Source organism: Polyodon spathula, chromosome 11 (genome assembly GCF_017654505.1).
Source record: "Polyodon spathula isolate WHYD16114869_AA chromosome 11, ASM1765450v1, whole genome shotgun sequence".
Taxonomy (NCBI): Eukaryota; Metazoa; Chordata; class Actinopteri; order Acipenseriformes; family Polyodontidae; genus Polyodon; species Polyodon spathula.
The window spans coordinates 44,805,594-44,833,353 of NC_054544.1; the positions used below are offsets into that span (position 1 = coordinate 44,805,594).

General features: G+C 38.4%; 1 protein-coding gene across 2 annotated transcripts in view; it reads left to right on the plus strand.

The window, feature by feature from the left end:
* The first annotated feature begins 3,755 nt into the window (after window positions 1-3,755).
* Window positions 3,756-27,760, plus strand: part of dzip1l (DAZ interacting zinc finger protein 1-like) — a 37,432-nt gene continuing 13,427 nt past the window's right edge. Inside the window, exons 1-11 of one of the 2 annotated variants that reach the window (XM_041264128.1) lie at window positions 3,756-4,037; window positions 14,438-15,013; window positions 16,903-16,987; window positions 17,231-17,355; window positions 17,761-17,922; window positions 19,160-19,282; window positions 23,904-23,954; window positions 25,001-25,141; window positions 26,318-26,348; window positions 27,374-27,427; window positions 27,532-27,665. In XM_041264128.1, coding sequence (XP_041120062.1) covers window positions 14,504-15,013; window positions 16,903-16,987; window positions 17,231-17,355; window positions 17,761-17,922; window positions 19,160-19,282; window positions 23,904-23,954; window positions 25,001-25,141; window positions 26,318-26,348; window positions 27,374-27,427; window positions 27,532-27,665 — 1,416 coding nt within the window. In that variant the 5' untranslated portion in view covers window positions 3,756-4,037; window positions 14,438-14,503. Of the gene's footprint in view, window positions 4,038-13,632; window positions 13,725-14,437; window positions 15,014-16,902; window positions 16,988-17,230; window positions 17,356-17,760; window positions 17,923-19,159; window positions 19,283-23,903; window positions 23,955-25,000; window positions 25,142-26,317; window positions 26,349-27,373; window positions 27,428-27,531; window positions 27,666-27,760 lie in introns of those variants that run through there. The other variant, XM_041264127.1, reaches the window with a different exon arrangement.

Sequence of the window (27,760 nt, forward strand, 5' to 3'; positions counted from 1 at the left end):
ACAACTTTTATGTAGGAACTATAAGCGTTGATTATTGAGGAATGGCCACATATCCCTACAGAGAAATTTAAACACCCAATCCCATCATATTTAATGAATGTGTCAAACAGATACATTCCAGCCTGAAATATAATATAAATCAATACATTAGATGGATGTATTTTTTCATCTTCTCTGATGTTTTCTTGCCAAAGATATCAAATTGTGCTTTCTCATTAAAAATGCGATGTGATGCATACAGTATACACTCCCTGCTGATCCAGTCCAGGGTTTTGATAGAATTGTTCATCTTGGCAAGACTTTATAAAGGGCAACCTGCTGGGCCATGATTTGCTTTTGAAATGTAGATTCCCAGAAAAAAAAAAGTTTCCTCCAGCAGTTTATCAGAAAAAATGGAAAATCATATTCTTAAAGGAGAACAAGGAAAATAAAAGAAAACTGTTAGTAAACAGCATAGTGCTCACTCAGAAAAGCGAGCAAGCAAATATGCTGTGGATTTGCGCTGTAGCAGCATGCCATCAGCCAGGAATGGCTATGATAGGTTTAAACATTTCTGGATGGAAAGCAGCCGGTTAGCTTACACGGTGATCAGGCGATCAGCACACCCGTGCCAAGACAACAAAGGCTATAAATGCAAGCAGTAGGACTTCGTCACTTCTTTGTCTTGCGTGGTGTGTTACTTTGTACAATGACAGAAAACGTATGAGCTGTTTAATATTAAAATAAAATTCATGTCTATCTTTAAATTAATGTTGTTTGTCTTATTTGTTCAACTTAGGTTTTTTTTTTTTTTTTTTTTCAGTTTTATTTTGCGCCGTCTGTCCCTTTTTTCTCCCGAGGCTCCTGCTCTTCAGCAATGCTTTACTCATCCTGTGTTCGGTAATTATTATTATTATAATTATTGTTTTAAATTTACCGAGCAATACTATGTTTGGGGTAATCGGTTATTCAATATACCGTACAATATATGGTAATCGGTTATTCAATATATCGTACAATATATATATATAATATATATATATATATATATATATATATATATATATATATATATATATATATATATATATATATATATATATATATATATATATATATAATATATATATTAAAAAATTAAATCTTGTTGATAGCCGTGTCAGTCATATTTATATTTATATTTATTTATTTATTTATTTATTACTAAGTGTTTCTAAATTGATATTTTTTTCTGTTTGTTGTAGTTTGTCAGTCTTTTATTAGGTCTGTATAGATGATATGCTGGTTCCTGAAAATAAAATAAAATAGAAATCTACTTCACTGTTAATTAGAAGGTTTATTTTTTTTTGGCCTTAATTGTGACTTCCATTTAACTCTAATTTTTTCCTGTTCTCAGTCTTTGAACTTGGGATTGATTTAGATTCAGGAACAACTTAAATTTAAATAAATATACATTACAATTTCTGTCATGTCTGAGTGTCAGAATAAAATTGTCTTATTTATACATCACTATATATATATATATATATATATATATATATATATATATATATATATATATACACACACACACACACACACACACACACACACACACACACACACACACATACATATATAACATTTATGTATGAAAACAGAATGATTAAATGCTTCAGCCATGTTATCAATTGAAAAAGACATGATGACTGACATTCCTGACTTTAATAATAAAGTAATCGAAAAATTTGCCATGGTAACATCGCAGAGCAAGCTTTTTGTATCGCTTCCAACAAGAAACAGATCCACTGGACAGTGCTTCTACCACTGAGGTCAGCCCCCTGGACCCCAGCTGCCTCTGTACAGTGAAAACACTTTTATTAATGAACAAACTGCAGATGACCCAGTGTTTTAGTTAGTCAGTCAAAAAAAATTAAAAATTAACAGCAGAAGTCATCATTATACCTGATAAAATTTTTTAATATAGTTGTTTTTCCAGAGCTATGCAACAGAAGCTCTGTGCACGAAGGGTAAAAGATTTGTGTAAGAGGATGACATCACATACTTTGTACGATTAATTTTCATGGAAAGCAAGTACACGGCCCCTTTAAAACGATGCTAGCTGTAGTTGTCTTCTTCCCATTATTGGTGTTGTTATTATTTATTAGCAGATGCCCTTGTCCAGTATGACTTACAGCTGTTTCAAGTTATCACAATACAAAGGCTTGCATTATAAAATATCACATTACAGAGTAGCATAATACAGATAAGAGCAGATATGAAAGTAAGAGCAAAATAAAGTATATGGTAACTTATAAGTAAGAGTGAATTTGACTAAGAGCAGTTATTGCCATATAGTCCGGCATGGTCGAGAGTTGTAGTGTTTACAGATGCTATCTGAGCAGATGTGTCTTGAGCAGGTGCTGGAAGATGGTCAGGGACTGAGAAGTCCTGATATCCGTGGGTAGGTCGTTCCCCCACTGAGGGGCAAGGGTGGAGAAGGATAGGGCTCTGGAGGCTGGGTAGGGGGGGGGGGGGGGGGGGGGGGGGAGTACAGCTAGCCTGCCAGAGGTAGGGGTGTAGTAGAAGTGATGGAGGCAGGTGCAGAATGGTCAAGAGAGCGGAAGGCAAGTACAAGAGTTTTGAATAGGATGCAAGCAGCGATCGGGAGCCAGTGCAGAGAGCAGAGCAGCGGTGTAGTGTGGAAGAAACGAGGAAGGGAGAAGACAAGGCGAGCAGTAGTTTTGGATGATCTGGGGGGAGTTGCAGTAGTCAAGGCAGGACAATACCAGGGCAGGAACTAGGAGCTGTGTGGAGTAGTTGTGAGGAAGGGAAAAATTCTGTGTATGTTGCTGAAGAAGAAGCGACAGGAGAGTGCCAGAGTAGAGATGTGCTGAGACTAGGAGAGGGAGGTATCAAAGGTGACATCAAAGTTTTTGGTGGATGAGGAGGGAGAGAGGGTGGTGGATTCAAGCAGAATAGAGATCGAAAGATAAGCAGTGGGGGAGGAAGAGGGGAAGAATACTTTTAAAGGTATTGTAGCTAACGATAGGCTTCCATAAATCTTCTTGTGCACATATATTCGTGGTATAGGTTTCAAATACATAGTTTTGAAAGAAACACAGGTTAGTAAAGTTTATTATTTTTATTTTAAAGCAAGCTAGGGAGAAATGGTCCTATTAATCAACCAGTTGCTTCCCCTATTGACTGACACACTTTGACCCAGAAGATACTGCTGAGGTGAAATGACCCAGGAAGTACAAGTGTATCAGCTATCCTGAGAATAAAATTGAAATTAAAATATAATTGAGATTTTTAGATGTTTTCTAAAAATACGTATGCTTCTTTCAAAACTGTACATTTGAGAGCTATGAAACTCATGTCATGCAAAACAAGTAAAATTTTGGTATTACTTTGTTAGCTACAATAACTGTTAATGTTGGTGAGGAACACACGTTTGCTGATCCATCTAGCAGTTCATTAGAAATTAGAGTTTTCTATAACCACGTTGGTAGGATAAGTGGTAGTTATATGTATCTGCTTATTACCGTTTAGCTTGGAGCATTTATGGGAATTATGCTGTATAGTTAGTTTGTATGTAAATGCATATGTACATAAACTAATGTACATAATTGCAATGCCAATGGCCATGGACGATTAGTTACTCTGACAGATTTAATCAGATTTCATTTCACGTAAGGAGCAAGCCAGGGCGGTGCATGCTATAAATACGATGCTATAAACGTTTACGTTGCCTGGGCAACACTTGCTGCTTGGCTTGTGCCTGCTTGCTTAACCAGGGTGGAAGCGGGCTTTGTTTCCCAACAGCACTCAAAACAGTTTGCCTACAGAATTGCATTAAGCAGTGCATGATGTGATGTGCACTCGTCTCGACCTGCAAGTTTTTCCTTGGGTGGTGTTTAATTTCCCCGGCTGGAAGTTCGGGTGTAGAGTTACTTTGCATTTTCAGTCTGTTCATTGAAGCGGCAAGCAACGACAGACTTCTCTACCACCACACAAGAAAACTTTTTTTTTTTTACCCCAAGCGTCAGATGAGCGAGCTTCCTGCGTTTTTATAGGTACGTTATAATTTCTAATGTACTCTCTATTAATTATACGCTGAAACGTTTATATAAGTTGGATGACTTGTTTTGAGTTTGCAGTTCGTCTTTCTGCGTGAGTGAACACATTTTATGTTATAGCAAAAGTAATGATGGATTTACAGAAGCCCATTGCTGCCAACTGTGATCCTTATATCGTATTGACGTGATAATTATATAAAAAAAGGTCGATTGGCAGCCATGCGCTTCCGTATGAAACTTGCGGAGTTTATCGCTTAAAATTCGCTTCGCTCACTGCCTGCGTATTTGAATCATTACCAACACGCATAGCTTTTAGAGTTCAAGTATAAAGAAAATGATTCAGCGTAGTGGAGAGATTGTTATTGGGCATGGTGCCAACCGAGACGAAGGAAGTGCATTTTTGTGTGTCTGCCAATTTCTAACAGGAAGTTTGTTTTGATTTTGGATCTGTTTGGGTCTATTTGGGGTATTGACAAGACAATTCACAAACATAGAGTACAGTGTTAATTTATTCTTATGATTGGATTTTACTGCCCTTTGTCAGAATCCACACAATTGGACAACTGTCGCTAAGTAAATGTTTGTAATATAACGTAGGCCTTACTATTTTTTTTTTTTTTTTTTTTTTTTTTTATATCAGTGACTAGTATCAGACAAAGATTAGTATCGGAAAAATCCTTATCTAAAAAGATGGTAGTGGCATCTTTTGATATAAGCTTTATTTTGAAAATAGTTATCCATTGTCTTTTTATGTAGCGCCGTAACTTCGCAGTGATTTATTATTATTGTTGTTGTTATGAAATACCTAATTCACCCATGTATTATGCAGACACAAACCACTATATTTTCCTGTATACCAAGTCAGGTGCTGCCGTATACTACAGGAAACTATGGTGTTTTTTGAATGCATTATGGAATTTTTTTTAAATGGGGAAAATACTTTACTGAAAAACTGAGAATACATTTATTTTAAAAGTTCTATCTGTGTTGCAGATCCTTGCACTTTATCAGAAGACTAAAATGATACAGTAAATTACCCACTGTTACATTTTTCTAAACTGTTCCAGTTCAGTTGTTTAAGACTGAGGACAGTGTCCAAAACTAATTTTCAGTTATGCACAGTTGGTTCCTGTGTGCATGTTACTTGTATAGTTTTCTGTGCTTTCTGCTACATCAGGAACGGGACATTGTTGGACACTGGAGTTTGTTTACATAACCTGAGATAGTTGTAGCAGCAGGAAGCTGTCTGCCCACGCTTTAATGGGGCTACCTCTGCCTGTATCACAGGTAAGCTTTCCTGCAAGCAAAACAAAACTATAAACAAAGGAATGTAAAGCTGTGCAAAGATTCAGTCAGGAAGCTCTAAATGCGTCTGCAAATATGATTGACAGGAACATTTTTGCAACCATCCCCAAAAGTCAAGCAGACACAACTATGGAGCTTTATCAGCTTGCATGCTAGATAACCCTATCTCTCTGCTTGTTTACCGCTGCCTCCCCAACTTCTACCTCATTTTCACCCTCACCAGGGGTGATTGGCACCCGAACACCTCTCTCTGGTGTTTCATGTTAATATTTTACAATAACAAACTATAAAGCTAATATTGTAACACACTATAGTCATGTGAAAGCAATCCTAATTATGTCAATAATATAGTGTGTAGCAGTGCACCATTTCAGGTAGATACTAGTTTCTGAGCAATGAACTTTGTTGTTTGATTGCACTAATACTGGGAGATGGTAGTTGGTGAGTGGTGGCATTAGGCCCTGAGCTCTGTCACTCATCTTCCTTCGCTATGGGGAAGCCGGTTAACATGCCCTTCAGGAGTAACTTGAGCCCTGCTTCCTATTGTTCTAGAGCTCCTGAAAGGTGGGCAAGCACTGACAGGCAGACTAGCAGAGCCGGTCTTTGCAGTTGCTGTCTCGACTAATCAAGAGAATTAAAGATGCAATTGAAATGCATTCTGGTCTCTGTTGCCATTACCTTACACAGACAACACCGTCATGTGGATGCTTGGCAGAAGATGGCGGGCACGACTTCTGTTTAACAGAATTCTTTGAAGACTAATCCAAGCCAGTGCTGTAATGTTTGTTTGTAACAACAGTGCAGTCTGTTTATAAGAATCACTGATATAAGAATCAACCAAATATAGTGATCAGCACCACTGGGACCAAATCAATCCTATACCAACCAATGTAAAATAATCCACTTGTAAGAATCAAGCAATCCGCATATGGGAATCATTTCAGGGCAAACTGACTACATGTAATATGGTACTTGATTAAGTGCAATGACGTGTACAGCCAATAAAAACTGTTTTTGAATTTGAATTTGATCACATCTCTCGTGATTAGACACGTACGCAGCGTGGATAGTGCAATGCTGCAGGAAACACTTTGTAATCAAATGTGACTTCGCCACTGCATTGTACAGGTATGTTTTTTGTGTTCTCTATTAGTGAAAATGTGTTTCAATAAAGTGAATACACATTCATTGAATATATACTGAGTACAGCAGCGTTATTGTGTGATATGCCTGTAGAGGGAGTGGGATTGCGGCATGGCGCGGAGAGGAGGAAGAGGGGAGGGGGATTGTAGAGCTTTGCATCTATCTCTGTTTAATGAACAACTGTGAGATCTGCATCGCAACAGAGAATAAGTAAGCCATCGATGTTTAGATGTAGTGGTAGTCCTGACAGTAAAATACTGTACTGTATCGCTTCTCAAGTATACTGCAGTAAAGTAGGATTTTGCAGCCGTGAGTAAACATAAGTCATAACCATGATCGTATAACAAGCTGCTTACCCACAAATCAAATCTTTAGTTCTATTATGAGAGTAGGAAAATGGACCTTGACCTATTTCCGTTTCACAATTTAGTAGCACTGCGGCTGTATAAAACGAATCTAGGATAATCGGTTCTGTTCCTATTTTGAGAACGTCAGATGGTTTGTCTTGTACTGTAAGTCTAGATACCTGTGTAATTATGGTCGGAACAATAATTGATCATCTTGTTATCAACGATAGTTAGTTTAATCTTGATTATTTATTGTATTAAAAATTATTATTGATAATCATATTATCAGTGAACATTATGTTTCTGACCGTCATAAAGCTAAAAAGAATCAGTCTCACTGTTACCAAGATGTTCAAGTTGCTATGTGTGTGTGTGTGTGTGTGTGTGTGTTTAGTGCACCGTAATTGGCTAGAGAGAGTATGTTTAATTCCTTTTGGTGATTAATTGAGGTTAAAAAAAAGGAGGCATGTTGTACATCACAGTCAGGAATTTGCACATATTAATCATGTGAGGGGCAGCTCACTTACACACACAAAACAGCTTTGTCTTAATATATCTACATTGTTTTTTGGGTTCCCACAGCGGTAGGGTTAGCTTTTGTTTTCAAGCAAGAACAGTTTATTTTGTGCATTGATAAACCGAGACCACTAAATTCACTTGTGACCAAACCTGAGGTGAAAGACTTCTAAATCTTATTTCACCTTGTGATAAAGCACTCAGTACGTTTGACTGCTTTCTGTAATTCAAGGCAGATATAACAGGAAGAACAGCTGTTAAACATTGTTGTAGCTGCAGTTGTCATAGCGACAGGTGCTCTGGAACAGGTGGCAGGGACTTGACTGTACACAGTGACAGAGTTCTGTAACCTGCATTCCCCTCACCTTGGTTAAACAGTAACCCAGCTAAAACTACAATATGGTAAAGAGGTTTAAGTTAGAATGCTAAGGGTAAAAGAAACTTGTTTTTGTGAACACATATCCATTCTACTGCAAGTAACTTTACAACCCTACTCTAAATAATAAAACAGTTTGTGTCTTATTTAGAAACATCAAATATTTAAACAAACATTACATCTGGCCTTACCTAATACTGGGCCTGGTTAACTGTTTTCATAGACTGCTAAAAGTCTGCTATTGGAGACTATTTTTTGGAGTTACTTTTGTTTAGTATTCTGTTACTGTTATAATATTAACTACTGTGTTTGTGTGCACAGCACTTTTGTGTGGGAAAATAAGCGTTATACTGAATAAAGTGCACAGTGTACAAATATTACAGAACAGCTTTAAATATTTTAGGGGTACTACTTCACCATACTCAACAAACAAAACACCAGAATTACATTTGAATGTACTGCGTTAATAAACTAGTTAAAAGGATTCAGACATGATACTCTAAAAACACTTACAAGAAATATAATTTGATTGACAGGAAAATCTTGGACTCCCTCATTCATGTCAACCTTCAATCAGTGGCGGTTACCAATGGTAACCTACATCTTATTGCGTATTGAGATTGGCACTCGGAAAGCAAGGCAGCCGAACGTCAAAACCCAGCAAGGCACAATGTTGTGATACCTGCTTATGCTTTTATTCTCTGGTTAAATACTGTTTTTAAATCACATAAGTGATTTTTGGGGGATTGCAGAATTGTGGACGCAATTACAGGATTAGGCATTGAGAAGTTGTCCTGATTTATAATACCATTTTACAAAAAAGATCATTGTTTAAGAAAGCTAACAGATATTATAGCAACATTAAATACATTATTAAAAGGTTAAACAAAATTGGAAGTATTTCATTCTGGTAATGCTAAACATCACTGAAACCCATAGCTTTTATTATTTTGCTTGTGTTTATTTTGTGGCTAATGAAGTAGAGATTGAGTGTTGATTGTTGCTATACCTTCCCAAACACACTTGGCATTGCATGCATAGAAAACAGTTCTTATAATAGCCTCACTCGGGAACATTGCTCTAGCCTGGCATTTCAACACAAACGTCTGTACACAAGAGGAGGTGGTAAGAAGTGAGTAAACAGGCATACAGTTTTGTTTGAGCTTCCAGAGGCTTGAGGGGGTTTAGTCAGAGAGCGAGAGCATGGCTTGGGAACTTAATGGCAACGCTGTTTGACTTGGAATAGAGCCATGCATTTATAAACTAACACGATGCATTATCACTTGTTTAGATCCTATCACTGTTACTAGCATTCTCAGTAATAGAGGAGACTGTTATGGGTGGAATATACATTTTGCTGCAGTAATATCAAACATCCTGGGCTTTTTCTGGTAATTAATGACCAGCTGGGAGAATTAACACCACATGATTATTAATTTACTTTTAAATGCCCTGGGCCCAGATCTTTCTTTCTTTTATTAGCAGTCTGAACTGTTTGGTGCATTTTGTCTAGTACACTAGGCAATCAATTTAGGTCTCCCTCCAGGCAGATATTTATAGTGTTAACAGTAAGATTTTTTTTTTTAATCATTAATTTAAATGAAAAAAAAGGGGCATTACCTGGAAATGATTAATTTGAGGTTTGACCAATTTTGATCAGTTTTGCATTTTTTGTTATACAGTGTGCAACAAAGGGTTAATTAAAACATGTTATTACTTGTGGTTCTTACGATCGCATTCATTTGTTAATGAATCTAGGGGTCAAACATAATTTCAAAAATGAATCAACAAATACATGTAAATTAGAATAAAGACAGACAAAAATAAATACATGCAGAAAAATATAATTATATATTTATTTATTTATTTATTTAACAAAATATCCTCCATGCCCTTTGACATTTCTTTTCTCCATATTGCTTTTTACATTCCCCTCTTGCATTTCAAACATACTGAAGTTTGGGTGCTGCCCTTTACACCACTAGCTAATCCATCAGTGTGTATTTGCAATTCATCGCACCTAACTGCAAGCATAGCCTGTCTGCATTAACATAGCTAAACGCTTCTCATCTCACATTTAGACAAGATTGTTTAAGTCAGTTTATTAATACTGGCTGAAGTTTTCTTGAAAGTCCTTTTAGCCAATTTGCATGCCTTAAATTTTAACATATTGGGAATGTTGGTATCCCCTCACATAAACCATAGCAAGAAGCTCTCAAGAGTACATGTGTACAACCCTAATGTGTATATGCAAGAGACTGTGAATAAACACATTATATTAAATAAATAACATTGTCACTGTTACAGTTACTACTGCGTAATCACTAAGGAAAAGAACATCTATTTTTTACCCTCGTATTTCTGATCACACTTAAACATTTACACACGATTCTGTCAACACCCTAGACCACTGCTCTCGTGGTGTGAACTCACCAGTGAATAGCTCAGTAATTGCAGGTAGCTGTGCTTGCATATACTGAGAAGTACACAACACTGCAGTACCAAAATAATGGTGCTTGCTTGAAAACAATAGCAATCGCCTTGGGAACCCAAGACTTTAATGAGGTATCCATCGGGACAGCGCTGCTAGGTTACCTGCAGTGTAGAACTCATTACAATCTTATTACTTCAGACTGAGACACCGTGTCTCCTGTCTCTGCTTCAATGAACTACTACAAGGTAAGAAGGCGCTTGCATTTGGTAGGGCGATACTTAGGCTGTTTTTCAGTAGCCCAGACTGTTTAAAAATAACTGCAATTTGACTGACATGCTGTATTTTGACTGCAGTTTACAGAATCTTCAGTGTAGACAGAGGCAATAGAGTTGCAGTCAGCTCAGGTATATCAGACAAACCTTGACAGTGGATGCATTGAGAACACTTTATTATTTAAAAGCAAAGGGAAAAATGTGTAGACACTTCACAAAAACCAATGCAAATGAGTCATCCCCCCCCCCCCCCCCCCCCAGTAGGGGAAAATGGGCTAACAAGGGACAAGCCTTGATGAGCCGAATGGCCTTTTCTCATTCTCCAACTTTTCTTATGTTCTTTTCTTATGAAACTAATAGCAGGGTAATGCATGAATTAAAAAAAAAAAAGAAAAAGAAAAACAACTGAAAGCAAGCCTGTGCTCATAATCTAATACATGAGCGCAACAAATAGGGCACTAAGGCATTAAGTCATCAAGGACTGTTTAATTGAGTCTCACAGAATAATGGCAATCAATAATTAATTAATTGTGTCATCTCTAGGAATACTTCTGTATTAAATTGTAGCACTAGGGTAGCTATTCTGGTATGAGGCTGCTATTGGTAGAATGGTCCCACAGTGGGGGTGTTTTTTATATTTTGGCATATGGTTGAACACACAGTACGTACACTGATAATCCATTGCAGTGCAATGCTACTATACATACAGTGCAGACAGGGAGCCCCTGTATCAGGTCCACTGTGCTATTCCAATCTAGTGTGTTGCCATTACCGGCAATCACGTGGTGTGCTAGTTGTTCTGATAGTAATACTCTGGTATTATAACATTTTCCAGTTAATCTTACCCAGTATTTTTATTGCCATCATTTTATGTGTCTCTTACTTTCCAATATAGAACCTGCACACACTTTATTAGATTTGTTAATGGTATTTGGTTCCAAAGGTATAAAGTACATGTTTACTACACATCATTCATATAGGGAAATGTAAAATCTACATAGTGATGGTAATACATATGTAAATAATGGAGTCATTTAGTTAGTGATTCAACTCGCACAATTTGATTTAGGACAAAGCATTTTGGATATGGAAGTTGACTGCTTAACCTGCAGCTTGTCTATGGCAGGCAATTAGAAAAAGACAACAAAAAGAAACTTGAAGCTACTTAAGTTAAAAAGGGCAAAGTTAGATGTTAAATATGAGCAAAATAAAGTCTACAGGGTAAGTTTCACTTTCTTAACTTCTGCTAAATTCTATTAATAGCAAGTTTCTAATAATTGACAAATACAGTCTGCAACAGATTATCAGTAACTGTGCTGAACATACTTCCCATATTCATTTACTGGGTTGTAATTAAGCAGTAGAGTCCAAGGAAGAGGGCTTTACCACCCGGTATGGCCCGCCTTGTGTCATTAAATAACATAACGAGAAGGGCCTTACCAGACAGTCCCTCTATGAGGATAATACTGCTTTTAGAAAAATGTCTGTCTTTAAAAAAACAAACATTTTAAACATTTCTGTTTGTTTTGACGTGATTTTATGCAGCACTAGTTTTTGTTGCTAATGGACTTCCATTTTCCTCAGAATTCCTTATGCGGTCTGGTAGCCTTCGGGCTTCAGTAGCTTAACTTAAATAATAACGCAATACAAAAAAAATAAAAAATAAATGTTGCTTGTTCATGTATTTGTTTATTTATTAGCCAAAGTGAAAAAAAAAAAAAAAAAAGGTTTTAGTCATTGAAAATGTCTAGTAGCCTACATGTTTCAATGCTGGTTCAGCTTGTTCACAATGTGTTTATTGTTATTCAAAGCCTTCTAGCTTTATTAGAGAAGAGAGCACATTGCTTGTGTTGTTATATGCGGGAAATAAAGTTGAAAGTAATTGGTCTGCATCCAGTTGTTTGATTTCTACAACTTGTCATTCAAACTGCCACTAGTTGCTATTGCTTTTGTGGTTACTGTGTTGCCACTGACAGCAAACACTGTTCTCTACATTAACAGACAACATTCAGAGGGTGTGTACTAGAACTGAGATTGTCTTTAAAGAAAGGTAAAATACATAAATGAAGATTGCATTTACGTATTGTCTAGCGGATTGATTGAGTATTGAGATTAAATATACAGTTTGAATGATAACATTCAAGGTCCTTTACCAGAGATTAGGGACCTCATATTGACCAATCTGGTTAAAGAAAATTTACAGTCCATTTTCTTATATCTGTTTACATTAGACAATCAGCATTTGATTGGCTTCCTGTTGGGTTGGGCCTTGATGACTCTTAAGGCCTGTACATGTATCTAAGCACCAAGCAGCAACTCAACAAATACATGCCTCCTTGAGATTCTGATGGCTGCAAACAATCATTTCAGTTCCAGCAGTGTTAACACACTTCTGAGCACTGGATTTTATTTCTTTGAATAACCAGGTTCTTTGAAACACGTCCAATGGATTTTTTGTGAAGCTTAAGAACTTGTGGCTTAAACAAAAAAGAAGGCCGGTTGTCAACCAACAATATTTACTTTTAAACAGGACATCACCACCGGAGCCACAGAGTATGTGGAGAAGGGGTTAATCTTAAAATGGAAAAAGAGCACATTTGTAAATCCTCTTTATCTAGGGTCTGGTTGGTGGAATGGTAATTGACTAACATTGGTGGAGGATAAAAGTATAGCACAGCGGGAAATCTTTCACATATTCAGTATCTATTATGAATTGCTTATTTGATACTGAGGATTGCCATCATTAGGGGGACACTGTCTTTATGATATGATAGTTGGACTGCAGGTTGAAATGTTTTAAGCCTGTAAAACAGAAGTGATGCTGGACCAAGCAGTGAAGAAACTTTGTGGATATTTTACTGTTGTCATTGTTATTGTAATGACCACAAATGACGAGCTACCATGACAGAATGTAACAAAATTAAATTAATTCATATTGCCAAAGAAAATGACTTGCTGCTGGAAGGCAGTGGTTTTGCTGGCCTGTTAACTCTTCTTTGAGCCAATACAAAGTTGTGGAAAAGAAACCTACAGTAGGATCCCACTGTCCATTACATACATGCAATCCAAGGGATATCCTTCAGTTTGAACAACAGAAGGGAGATACTGTTGTAGTGTCATTTGGTATGTACCCTGATGTGAAGACATTTTAGACTTTGGGAAACAGTCTGAAAACATGATATATATATATATATATATATATATTTATAAATCTACGCTGAAAAAAACTTCCTGCATAGCCATCTGTGGAGCATTCCATCACAAAAAGTAAATGTCTCAACAAATAAAATGGTAGGTTAATGATTGAAAAGAAAGTTAACCCTGTTATAGGCTTTAACAATGCGCCATGGCTGCAATACCAGATTTCTCATGGTACTCACAGTACAGTAGATGTAGTAGCACTGATGGCTTACTTTGTGTGATGTGAAATAGGATAGAGTGATCAATAATGAGGCAGTGTTTTACAAAAAGGGGAACATTTAAATGAGATTGAAGTAGTACAAATTCATACCAACTGTAAATAGCGGTTGGTTTCTTCGTGAGCACCTGTTCCCACATAGCTGAAATTGCTTCACAACTTAACAACTCGATTAAACCCTGACCAGTTAATTTTTATAAGACACCACCCTTTATTTTGAAGGTTATACACTTGCAACTTTGTAACAATATATTTATAGGGGAACAGTCAATGGCACTGAGATGGTTAAAAGGGTAATTACCAGGAATTTGAAAAAGCATGCTACTATCATCTCAGCAACTCTTAGGTCTGTAGATTCACTGTCTGCTGCATTTGGTATGAGATGGGGTACTAATACTTGCTGCACAGGAAGCAGAGCACATCTAGATGCCGTTCTTACAAATTAAAGAGAAAGTCAAAACAAAACAAAAAGTAAGATGGGACTAAAACTTTTACATTAGTGAAAGACAATGTAAAGTTGTCGTTATTCCCCTTTTATACTGTACGTAGTTGTCCCACACAGTAACCCTGTGCTGTTTTTCTTTAGCCTTTCTACGGAAGCCTGTTCTACCCTCTCCAGTTGGGTTTCTGTGGCCGGCCCCTTAATCACACGATGCCTGGACAGATATCCCCCAGAAACCCTCACTCTTCCCTCAGCCTGGCCCAACAATGGGGTCCAGGAGGTCTCCCGCCATTTCACTTCCGAACGAGGCGGGAGGTTGTGGACTGGCGGCGCTTCAGTGCGCTAGACGTGGACCGCGTGGCCAGAGAATTGGACGTGTCCACCCTACAGGAGCACATCGGCAGCGTAACTTTCTGCGACCTGGATTCTGAGCGGTGCCCGCACTGTCGGAACCCAGTGGACCCGGTGCTACTTAAGGTTATGCGCATGTCTCAGCTCAGCACAGAGTACCTGCTCCACTCCCAGGACTACCTGAGCACCCAGGTTGCCCTGCTGGAGGAGCGTGTGCAGGGGGTGATAGAGGAGCGAGACCGGGAGCAGAAGGAGAAAGCCAGGCTAGAGAGAGAGCTACAGACCACTCAGCAGGAGAACCGCCGAAGGAAGAAGATGCTTGCCACCCAGCAGATGCTTTTGCAAGCCAGTACCAACAACTACCACAAGGTAACAGACACGTCCGAGTGGGTTACAGCCCTCTCTTCAGTTATCAAGTACAGCACTACCTTAAGAATTATTATTGCCATGGTCTATGGCACAATTTAATCAAAATTCCACTCTAAGGTAACCAACCAATACTCTGCTGCATGATCAAGAGTCCAAAACGTATCTTTAAATTTCAGAAGCCTGTAATTTGAAACACATATAATAGGGAAGTAAAACAAGTTTATTTTTTGATTGAATCGCCTCTGCTGATTGACAGTAAAAGTTTTTTTGTTTACTGTCAATGAGCAGTACAGAACAAAATGAACCACATCTAGGAAATTTCAGGGTTGTGTTTTTATATAGGACTTCAGTTGTCTATATTTTGGATTTGGTTCCAAGGGGAATTATTTTGGGTATAGGGGAGGTAGGCCATAGTGGTTGGGAGTCTCAAGAACTGTTTAAAAATTACATTCATTTTTTGGGGTGATCTGCAAATATAATGGGTTTTTGAAATTTTAAAGTCACTTCTCAAAAAGTTCCCTAAACACAAGTAAAATGTGCTGTCCTGCTACATACTTTCAGATCCTTTGTTTGTCCTACAGGTATATATGAATGTCTCCTACACAGATCACAAACTATGGGTATTCAATACTGGTATGATCGCAGCAGAATGCTGAGAAACCAGTTCTGCCTTGGCAGGTTTTGTTTAATGAATTATAAAGGTGCCTAGTTATGGTTCATACACACCAACCCCTGTCATTAAAAAGGGGAATAACTAGTTTAGCATAACAATGCATTCTTATAGTACTGCTTTATGTATTAAAATATTTTGTGGGCCATTATTTTTTGTCACTCATGATGATTGAAGCACTTGCACCCTAGGAATCCAGAGGCAAATGTATCTCATAACTTGAAGAACGATTGTACTGTATGCATACCACCACTGTCTGCTGTAAAACACCATTTATGTAACCTTTTCAGTGCCACTGTACGTGTTCGCCCTCTGCTGTTCTGCTGTATGAACTGCGACATTACGTTCTTCCATTAAAATAGCTTTGCATTTCACTCGGATACTGAGTTTCTTTTGTAATGTTTGATAATCCTTTGCTGAGCTGCTCGTTAGTTCTCTTCAAGTCCTAACTCTCTGCCGTACTTGTGCTTTACGTAACTGAAACTAGATCAGCCAAATTCTCTTTTATAGAAGCAAGAGCCAGGACCATGTAGTGAACAGACACTTTGCAAAGGAGTTTCCCTCCACACTACATGGTGCTGGGGCTTAGAGGTATATAGTGACACTTTATTAAATTTATCTTAAACTACGTATGCCTAGGGCAGGCAACTAGAACTGACAGGCTCCTCAACTCATAGTCAAAACACATTAACATAAACTTATCAAAAAAGTTGAATATTTCAGTAATTGCAATAATAACCACAGTGAGTGATTGCAAATGTTATACAAATTTAAGGTTTTTACAAACAAACTATGTAAAGAATAATGATAAAATCTGGAGGAAAAAAAAAAATGATTAAGTGAGAAAATATAGATTCCAGACAGTATTTTAGAAACTGCGGCTTGTGGAAAGTTTTTTTTTTTTAAGTTTTATAGCTGTGCTCTTCAGTTTCAGAAATAGCGCTGTGCAAACTATCATGACAAATGACATTACTTTCTAAAATGTGTTTGATACATTTAAAATGACCAGTGTTGATTACAGTCTTTTTCTTAAAATAGGCAAGTGGAGGACGCAACACTGATACACTGACACTGCAGAGGGTCCAGGGCTCCCACGGCATCCTCTGTAAAGGTTGAAGAGGGTGGTGTTAGAATGTGTAGACCGGTTAACTAAGGATTCACTGAATTCCACTGAGCCTGTTTGCTGTATTTTAATCATGTATTTCCCTTCCTTTCCCAGTGCCAGTTCTGTGACAAGTCTTTCATGAACTACTCATATCTTCAAGGGCACTTGCAGCGCAGGCATCCTGAGATCACTGATGCAGGTGAGAAGGGCACTGCTACTACTGTACTGCTGAAGCCAGCTGTAACGATCAAAGATTAGTCTTACAAAGCTACTATCCCTTATTTAAAAGATTCCCATGTTATATTTGCCTGAAGTTTACCTGCTTTTATAGTATTTCATAATGTATATATAGCAGTAAAAATGAATGGTGCATGCCAATGGATGGAGTGCTCTTAATTCTAGACTGTGAATCTTTTTGCCTCGTTGTTTGTGCTGTCTCCAGAGCGACAGAAGAAGAAGCAGGTGGAGCAGATAGAGGATGGAATTGAGGAACTGAGAGAGAGGCTGAAGAGGACTCAGTCCAAGCTAGAGGCAGAGCAGGAAGCGGATGCTCAGAGGAGACTTCAGGTACCCTTACTATAGGAAAAACAGATGCACTGTACAACAAATGTCAGAGAGGTGGCCTCAGCTCAGGGACAGGGAGGCAGTGTGGCCCAGTTGTTAAAGCTGAGGGACTGGGCAGAGGGAAGTGTTGCCTAGTGGCAAGAGATGAGGTACTGGGAAGTAGGCGGAGTGGTGCAGTTGTTAAAGCTGAGGAGCTGGGAGGGAGGCGGTGTGAACTGATGGACTGGGAGGCAAGCTTGCCTAGTGGCTAGAGCTAAAGGACTGGGAGGCAATGTGGCCAGGTGGTTAGAATTGAGAGACTGGGAGACAACGTGGGCTGGTTCTTAGTGTAACAGAATGAGGAGACCTGCACTGTATAAAAGAACCGTGAAATCTTTTAGCATTTTGGTGTTCCCCTCGACCTTACAGGAGCAGAAAGAGCAGAGTCAGAGGGAAGCGGAAGAGAAGATGCAGTTTGAGAAATGGAAGGAGGAGGAGAGGAAGAAGTTCTACCATGAGATAGGGGACCTGCGGCAGCTCTTCCTCCAGGAATTCAAGGCCATCTCCAGCAAGAGTACCGCAATGGAAATGGTGAGTGGAGCTACTTAAGGGGCCTTTGAAGACCTCTGTTGCAGAGGAGAACACTGCAGCCACTGCTTACTGTTATAAGTGACTATGTTATGTGTAGGGGGTCGCTATAAGAGATGTCATCTTGTAAAATTACGGCAAGAGGACTGTGAAGCAAAAGCAAGCTAGACAGAGCGTAGTCACATAAATTGCAAAAACAAAGATTGTTTTCAGAGTATTAATAAATGTTTTATGCTGTTATGGAGTTCTATTCATAAGTTGTATATAATACAACTACATTTATTCAAGACTTTCAAATAGGTTGCAGTAAAAAAATTTTATAGTGTTGGTAATATTGTTAATATTCTTTTGTTGTAACATTCTGCAGCTAGATGGCGCCATAGTATAAGTAATGACAGATGTGTGTTCTTCCTCGAACTACAGTAGAGGTAGCTCAGGTGCTGTGAATGTCTATTGGATGATTGCAGTAGATTCCTTCGGCTGTGAATGTCTGTTGCATGATCGCAGTAGATTCCTTAGGCTCAGTAGAGCTAGTATAGATTATTTTCGATAATCGCATTATCAGCAATTATTGTGTTACTGTGATTTGCCCCTCTACTACCAAGATGTTTTGTTCCTCTCTCTTCCTGTAGACAACCAATTGGTCCATAAAACTAGGCATCAAAATTACTTTAATTCAGTACCCCCCTCTTGTGGGACAGTGGTATGACTTTATTTTAAAATTTCAAGAAATGCAAAACAGACAAAAAAGAAAGAGTGTGTGAGAGCGTCACAATGATTAAAACATGATTTAAGGTAATTGTGATTATCGTGATCATTTTTAGCTGATAATGGATCACTGAAGATGTCATTCTCGTCCTACCCTGCAGTAGAATAGACTGTAATGCTGGGAAGGCTGGTTCAATGTCAGGCCTGGCCAGAAAGCAGTATAGAGCCCAAGCACATTTATTTTAACAGTCAGATGCTTCAGAGCATACATAGACTAGCTCCCCAGTTCCATGCTATAACATACATGTCACAGAGTTGGGTGATTCTATTATTCAGCTTCCTAGTTAACCCACGTTTCCCTGGATATTTCCGAAGCACGTCTACACAGCTCTCTGCCCTCCTCGTAGCTGAGAGATTCCACAGAGTACAATCCACTAGGTGGCGTAATAGAGATATATACATTACTTAATGTAACCAATTAGTAAACGATCATTACAAGAACTGAAGGAGAGGCCTATTTGGGTTTGAACAGAAACTCCAGGAGCTGCAGACAAGCGGGCTGCCGTCATCTAATCTGGGAGCACTGCGAGATGACGATGATCAAGAGGACAGGGAGGCCCAGGAGAGGGAGCTGAGGGAAAAGATGAAAAGACAGGTGAGGAAGGACAGTAGGGCAACAGTTTAAAACCAAAAATGGAGCTCTGACCTTCAAGCAGCGGTGCTGTACAATGCTTGGATGCTTGTGCTGTACCAGCAAATTGAGGCTAGGCTGGTAGACTGTCAAAACACAACTGCCAACTGTCAAACACATCTAAAGACTTGGCCACTACTAGAATGTTTTTGAAATTTCAGAATGCAAACTTTTGTTAATGAACTGTTCATGGATAATTTAAATTAAAGAGGATGTGTCTCTAGATCGCATTTATCTTACCTGAATTCTGCTCTGTAATTAGCTTGGCACTTGGTACACCCAGAATCCTACTGGACTGAGAGTGGGTTATTAAACTAAGCGAGTTTGAACTATGTTTAAATAACATTCCTGTCATTTTTCTTTTCATTAACATCCTGACAACAGTCTGTTTCAAACCTCTTTTCAAAATGACCACTAGTGTAAAGATTATTGCCCACATTGTCAAATAGATAACTCAGCAATAACGATCGATGATGTGGTACGGAACAGAAAAGCCAGAAAATTCTTATGTGATTTAGAGGACAGATTTAAACCCCCAGTGCACTAGAGTGGGCATTTTGTAAAGAACTTTGAACAGACTTCAAAGTTATGTATAAAAAGTAGTCAGGATGTTAACAATAAAAAGAAACACACAGCCAAACAAGTTTTAATGTAATAATAAAAAATAATAATAATAATAATAATAATAATAATAATAATAATAATAATAATAATAATACATCTGAATTTAAAAGGTTTTTAGTCTTTAGGGACTGTTTTTACCCTTAAGAATGTCATGATCTATCCTCCGCACTACAGTCTAGTCACCGGGGCGATCTCCGTTTTCGGAAGCCGTAGTGTTAAGGACAGATCAACAAGCAGGTTCCCGAGGTAGAAGCACGATGTTCTGTCAGCTAAAAAATAGAGCTCAGTGCTGCTGCTGGGAGTTGGGCTACAATACTTTTTTTTTTTCCAGCTGCATTTCTGTTAAGTCGGGTTACAAGAACACGAATCACTGCATCCCCATTTAGTTAAAAAGCCTGTCACTGACAATTATTGAAGTAGTCATTGTATTGTTATAATTTTATTTAAAAAAATATATATTTCACTCCACAATCACATTTAAAAATAGATATCCTATTTATTGTGTTTTCTGTTCTCTCCATGCTGCTGATCAAGCTTGAAGCGCACATTTTGTTGTGTTGATGTTACTTGTAATTTCTAAATCAATGCCCCTAGTAAATTTTGGTGACAGTCTCAATGGGTACATTTCCTGGTTAAATAAATACATAAATAAATACATTTTAAATGATTTTATTTACAGTTAATAATAATAATAATAATAATAATAATAATAATAATAATAATAATAATAATAATAATAATAATAGCATCAGTAATAAAACACATTTAAATTAGATGAACGTAGTAATTGCTTAAATTTAATATGCAATTAAAACTGAGATTAACTAAGATTGATCGCAATTTTTTTAAATCGCTTGACAGTGCCTATAGAAAGTCTACACCCCCTTGAACTTTTTTCACAATTTGTTGTGTCAGTGCCTCAGTTTCATGCATTTAAGGATTTTTTTTCCACTTCAAAAAACACCATGCTCCACACTGTTAAGGGGAAAAAAAGTTTTTATTGGGGGAAAAAAATTAGATGAGATAGGTGGAAGCACATTTAGCAGCAATTACAGCTGCAAGTCTGTTGGGATAGGTCTTTACCAACTTTGCACATCTAGATTTGGCAATATTTAACCATTCTTCTTTGCAAAAGTGTTCAAGCTCTGTCAAGTTCCTTGGGGAGCGTTGATAGACAGCAATCTTCAAGTCATGGCACAAATTTTCAATTGGATTTAGATCAGGGCTCTGACTGTGCCACTCAAGGACATTTACCTTTTTGTTCCTTAGCCACTCCAGTGTATCTTTGGCTGTGTGCTTTGGGTCGTTGTCATCCTGAAAGGTGAACTTCTGTCCCAGTTTCAGCTTTCTTGCAGAGGGCAGCAGGTTTTCCTCAAGGACTTTTCTGTACTTTGCTCCTCTCATTTTCCCTTCTATCCTGACAAGTGCCCCAGTCCTTGCCAATGAGAAACATCCCCATAACATGATGCTGCCACCACCAAGCTTCACTGTAAGGATGGTGGTCTTTGGGTGATGCTCTGTGTTGGGTTTGTGCCAAACATAGCGCTTTGCATTTAGACAAAGTTCCATTTTAGTTTCGTCAGACCACAAAACTTTTTGCCACATGGCTACAGAATCTCCTGAGTTTTTTTTTTTTTTTTTTTTTTTTTTTGCATACTTCAAACAGGATTCAAGGTGGGCTTTCTTGAGTAATGGCTTCCTTCTTGCCACCCTACCATATAGGCCAGATTTGTGGATATTGTTGTCACATTCTCACTTTAACCAGTCTTGGCCATAAAAGGCCACTAAACTTGGTGTATGATTTAAGGCAACTGGTTACACCTGAGCTAATTTAGGATTGCTATCACAGGGGGGGTGGACACTTATCCAACCAGGCTGTTTCAGTTTTTATTTTTAATTAATTTTCTACAGATTTCTAGAATTTTTTTTTTTTCACTTGGAAGTTATGGGGTAGGATGTGTAGATAAATGAAAAAAAAAACAGAAAAAACAAAACAATTTTAATGCATTTTAATTCCAGGCTAAAAGGCAACAAAAAGTAAAAAATTTGAAAGGGTGTGTAGACTTTCTATAGGCGCTGTGTGTGTGTGTGTGTGTGTGTGTGTGTGTGTGTGTGTGTGTGTGTGTGTGTGTGTGTGTGTGTGTGTGTGTATATGTATATATATATATATATATATATATACACACACACACACACAGTACTATGCAAAAGTTTTAGGCAGGTGTCAAAAAATGCTGTAAAGTAAGAATGCTTTCAAAAATAGACATGTTAATTGTTTATATTTATCAATTAACAAAATGCAAAGTGAGTGAACAGAAGAAAAATCTACATAAAATCAATATTTGGTGTGACCACCCTTTGCCTTCAGAACGGCATCAGTTCTTCTAGGTACACTTGCACACAGTTTTTGAAGGAACTCGGCAGGTAGGTTGGCCCAAACATCTTGGAGAACTAACCACAGTTCTTCTGTGGTTTTAGGCAGCCTCAGTTGCTTCTCTCTCTTCATGTAATCCTAGACAGACTCGATGATGTTGAGATTAGGGCTCTGTGGGGGCCATACCATCACTTCCAGGACTCCTTGTTCTTCTTTATGCTGAAGATAAGTTCTTAGTGACTTTCGCTGAATGTTTGGGGTCGTTGTCGTGCTGCAGAATAAATTTGGGGCCAATCAGATGCCTCCCTGGTGGTATTGCATGATGGATAAGTATCTGCCTGTACTTCTCAGCATTGAGGAGACCATTAATTCTGACCAAACCCCCAACTCCATTTGCAGAAATGCACCCCAAACTTGCAAGGAACCTCTACCATGCTTCACTGTTGCCTGCAGACGTTCATTCGTGTACCGCTCTCCAGCTCTTCGGTGAACAAACTGCCTTCTGCTACAGCCAAATATTTCAAATTTTGACTCATCAGTCCAGAGCACCTGCTGCCATCTTTCTGCACACCAGTTCCTGTGTTCGTGCATAGTTGCTTGGCCTTGTTTCCACGTCGGAGGTATGGCTTTTTGGCTGCAAATCTTCCATGAAGGCCACTTCTGGCCAGATTTCTCCAGACAGTAGATGGGTGTACCAGGGTCCCACTGTTTTCTGCCAATTCTGAGCTGATGGCATTGCTGGACATCTTCCAGTTGCGAAGGGAAGTAAGCATGATGTGTCTTTCATCTGCTGCAGTAAGTTTCCTTGGCCGACCACTGCGTCTACGTTCCTCAGCGTTGCGTTCTTTGTGCTTCTTCAAAAGAGCTTGGACAGCACATCTGGAAAGCCCTGTCTGCTTGAAATTTCTGCCTGGGAGAGACCTTGCTGATGCAGTATAACTACCTTGTGTCTTGTTGCTGTGCTCAGTCTTGCCATGGTGTATGACTTTTGACAGTAAACTGTCTTCAGCAACCTCACCTTGTTAGCTGAGTTTGGCTGTTCCTCACCCAGTTTTATTCCTTCTACACAGCTGTTTCTGTTTCAGTTAATGATTGTGTTTCAACCTACATATTGAATTGATGATCATTAGCACCTGTTTGGCATAATTTTTAATCATAGACCTGACTATATGCCTACAAAATCCCTGACTTTGTGCAAGTTTACCTAGAAGAATTGATGCTGTTTTGAAGGCAAAGGGTGGTCACACCAAATATGGATTTGATTTAGATTTTTCTTCTGTTCACTCACTTTGCATTTAGTTAATTGATAAATGTAATCTATTAACATGTCTATTTTTGAAAGCATTCTTAGTTTACAGCATTTTTTCACACCTGCCTAAAACTTTTGCACAGTACAGTGCAAATATATATTATTCACGGTATAGACATTACAAAACCCCATCAAACGTTAATTTTTAATTCTCACATGATGTGTTTGAAAACATCTTTGAAAACTACACTATGTAAAACATGAAAATATGACTAAGAAAGCTATTGTTGTGAACTCTTCTGACTTGTATATTTTTTTACTTTTGAAATTGTTTTTAGAAACATGAATGGAAGAAGAGGACACGAGAGCTGCAGGGTGAAAAAGAAGAGGTAACCAGATATTTGGATTTTGCCTTCAACATAGTTATTTATTTTGACTGTTACCTTAAAATAATGCAGATTAAAATTACTTCCAAATTGTAAAAATATAGGAACACCAGCAATGCTGCCTCTGTATTGTTTATGATTTAAGCATTTAGTGGTTATTAAAAATATGCATTTCCTATTTAAAGTTGGAGCTCTTTTTTAAGACAACATTTCTGAGAGGAATAAAATAACTAACAGCATAAATCAAGAAAGAACTCAATTGCAGGGAGAAGCAACTCGATGGTTGTTCTGAATAATTTCCAGTTTGGTTAACATTATTTTATTTCTTACTGACAATCTTTGTATCCACTTCACGGGAGGTCTTTGTTTATACAGAACTACTGCACATGTACACTTTGAGGTGAATATTTTTTTTTTTCTATTAAAATGTTCTTCAATAGTGTTTTCCATATACACATACTGGGTTATATTCTTCTTTTTTTTTTTTTACTCCAAATCGATGCAGAAAGAAAAAATATTCATCCACAATAATCAGTCAATATTCTGAGGTAAAACTTTCCTCTGACATAGTTTCTATAAGTGTAGTAATAGAAAGGAAGAATCCCTCTCCATAAAATACACACCCTGTAAACACACCCACACGGCAGGCAGCTACTCCGTCACAAACATTAATACCCTGTCTAAACAAGAGATTTAGGGGAGCTCCCTAATAAAATACACACCATGTAAATACACCAACACGGCAGGCAGCTACTCCGTAACAAACGTTTATACTCTGTCTAAACAAGAGATTTAGGGGAGCTCCCTAATAAAAGACGAATCTCAAAACAATAATTGTGTGAATATATTAATTGTTATAACTGTGTATAATGGTATTTAAATTATTCATTCATCCAACTTTTTACAGATCTGCCTTTAGTCGGATATGCGACGGATTACTGTATATATTTTTTGAATTTCTAACAACAATGTGTAGCAAAAGCTTTGCCCAAAAGCTTTGGCTTTGCTCCTGAGTGTCTCATTTAAAAAGTAACATGTTCTACCCTCAGCTGGAGAGTGAGAATGAGAGGCTGAGGCTGTCCCTGTCTGCAGACCAGAAATCTACAGTGCAGCGCTTCCAGCAGCAGATCAGCTTGCTCGGCTCCAAGATCAAACAGAAGGACAAGATCATCAAGACCCAGGAGGAAACGGTACTGACTCACCACAGCAACATTCATTACCACCCTCTTTGCACTGGGGATTTGTACCAATAGTCCCTAACTGGACCAACTGGGGAGTGTAGGTTAGGGTCCTGGCTCTGTGAAGAGTGTAGGTTAGGGTCCTGGCTGTGTGAAGAGTGCAGGTTAGCGTCCTGGCTGTGTGAAGAGTGCAGGTTACGGTCCTGGCTGTGTGAAGAGTGCAGGGTCGCATCCTGGCTGTGTGAAGAGTGCAGGTTAGGGTCCTGGCTGTGTGAAGAGTGTAGGGATGCGTCCTGGCTGTGTGAAGAGTGCAGGTTAGGGTCCTGGCTGTGTGAAGAGTGCAGGGTCGCGTCCTGGCTGTGTGAAGAGTGCAGGGTAGGGTCCTGGCTGTGTGAAGAGTGCAGGGTCGCATCCTGGCTCTGTGAAGAGTGCAGGTTAGGGTCCTGGCCGTGTGAAGAGTGTAGATTAGGGTCCTGGCTGTGTGAAGAGTTCAGGGTCGCGTCCTGGCTGTGTGAAGAGTGCAGGTTAGGGTCCTGGCTGTGTGAAGAGTGCAGGTTAGGGTCCTGGCTGTGTGAAGAGTGCAGGTTAGGGTCCTGGCTGTGTGAAGAGTGTAGATTAGGGTCCTGGCTGTGTGAAGACAGCAGGGTCACGCCCTGGTTGTGTGAAGTCACCAGTCTTTCATTGGGAGGCAAACTCCTGTATGCAATTGAGGAGTTTTGTTGGCCCACATGTTAACATTGCAATATAGTACAATACAATTTGAGTGAAATAAGGTCTGCGAAAAATCTGCCGCTTATCTTAATATCTGCCTCTGTTTATATCATTAAAAAGACCCCAATGGTGCGAGTGTTTAACTGTTGGAGTTCCACTGCTTGCCTGATAAAGATATGCTCAGTCAAGGAAAGAAGCAAATCAGTGGAGGGGTTTTTATTGAGTTATGATCAAAATAAAAATAAAGAACAATATCTTTAAACATTTTGCAAAAAAAATGCCACAGGAAAAAACATTTTTGAATATAGTAGTAGTGCCCCCAAACAGTGTGGTTTTCCAAAAAACTACAATACCAGAATTGTTGCGTGCATGTAGCCACGCTGTACAATATGTTCAAACTGTAATTCTATTAATCAGATTCAGAAAGTTGTCTGTTTTTTATTAATTATGTTTTTTTTGTTTTTTTTTTTCTTTCAGATTAATAAACTATCATTGAAAACTGTTACAGGTAATTACTCTCAATTAAAAAAACTAAAAACAATTTCCCAATGGAAATTATTATTTTATCCAAGGTTAAAATTTGCTGCACTGTACATTGTTGTACTGGTCGTGCCTAGTATTGGTTTGAAAACAGGTCACATCTTGAGTACGCTGTGAGTTTAGTGTGTGAATGCTAGGGGTATGGCATTTAATTGAGAAAAGTGTAAGGTACTGCACGCAGGCAATAAAAATGTGCATTATAAATATGGGAGATACTGAAATTGAAGAAGGAATCTATGAAAAAGACCTACGAGTTTTTTTGACTCAGACTCAGAAATGTCTTCATCTAGACAATGTGGGGAAGCTGTAAAAAGGGCCAACAAGATGCTCGGATATATACTGAAAAGAGTTGAAGTTAAATCAAGGGAACTAATGTTAAAACTTTACAATGTAGAATATCTAGAATATTCTGTTCAGTTCTGGTCATCTCGCTACAAAAAGGATATTGCTGCTTTAGAAAGAGTGCAAAGATATGCAGACAGGCTCAAAGAATTTAATCTATTCAGTCTTGAACAAAGAAGACTACGCAGTATGATTGAAGAATTCCAAATTCTAAAAACCTATTGACAGTGTCAACCTAAGGGACTTTTTCAACTTGAAAAAAGAAACAAGGACCAAGGGTCACAAATGGAGATTAGATAAAGGGGCATTCAGAACAAAAAATAGGAGGCACTATGAGAGTCTTGAACCAATTCCCCAGTAATATTGTTGAAACTGACCCCTGGGATCCTTCAAGAAGCTGCTTGATGAGATTCTGTGATCAATAATCTTCTAACAACCAAACAAGCAAAATAGGCAGAATGGCCTCCTCTCGTTTGTAAAGTTACTAATGTTCTTATGTATGGTAGAAAATCTGAATTTAACATAATGAACCATACCGAACGTTTCAGAATTCGACAGCGTACCACACATCAACTATATGTGCAGGGGCTCTAAAAAATAAATAAATAAATAAATAAAAACACTTCATTAAAAAGTGTGTTTTACTTGCAGTCACTCCAGTGAAACAAGATATGGAATCATCATCAGAAGAGGAAGAGGAAGAAGGTATACACAAATTACAGAAATTTTAAGCAAGTATCAGGAATCTGCACTGAGACCCAGACAGTGTTACTGTGGCTCACTGATGGCTCTCTGTTCCTTCTGTGTAGAGCTGGAGGACACGCTAGATAGGAAGCAGAGGCTGCTGGAGGCCCTGAAGAGGAACCCCAACCTGGTCAAGGAGTTCAGGCCCATCCTGCAGGAGACACTGGAGGAGAAACTGGAGAGCATGGGGCTCCGCAAGGTGAGCTTCTACTGGAAGGATTAATTCCAACACCTCGTCTAAACTCACTGAGCAGATCCCTGTGAAAGGGATGCTGTTATGAAACCTTAGTGTTG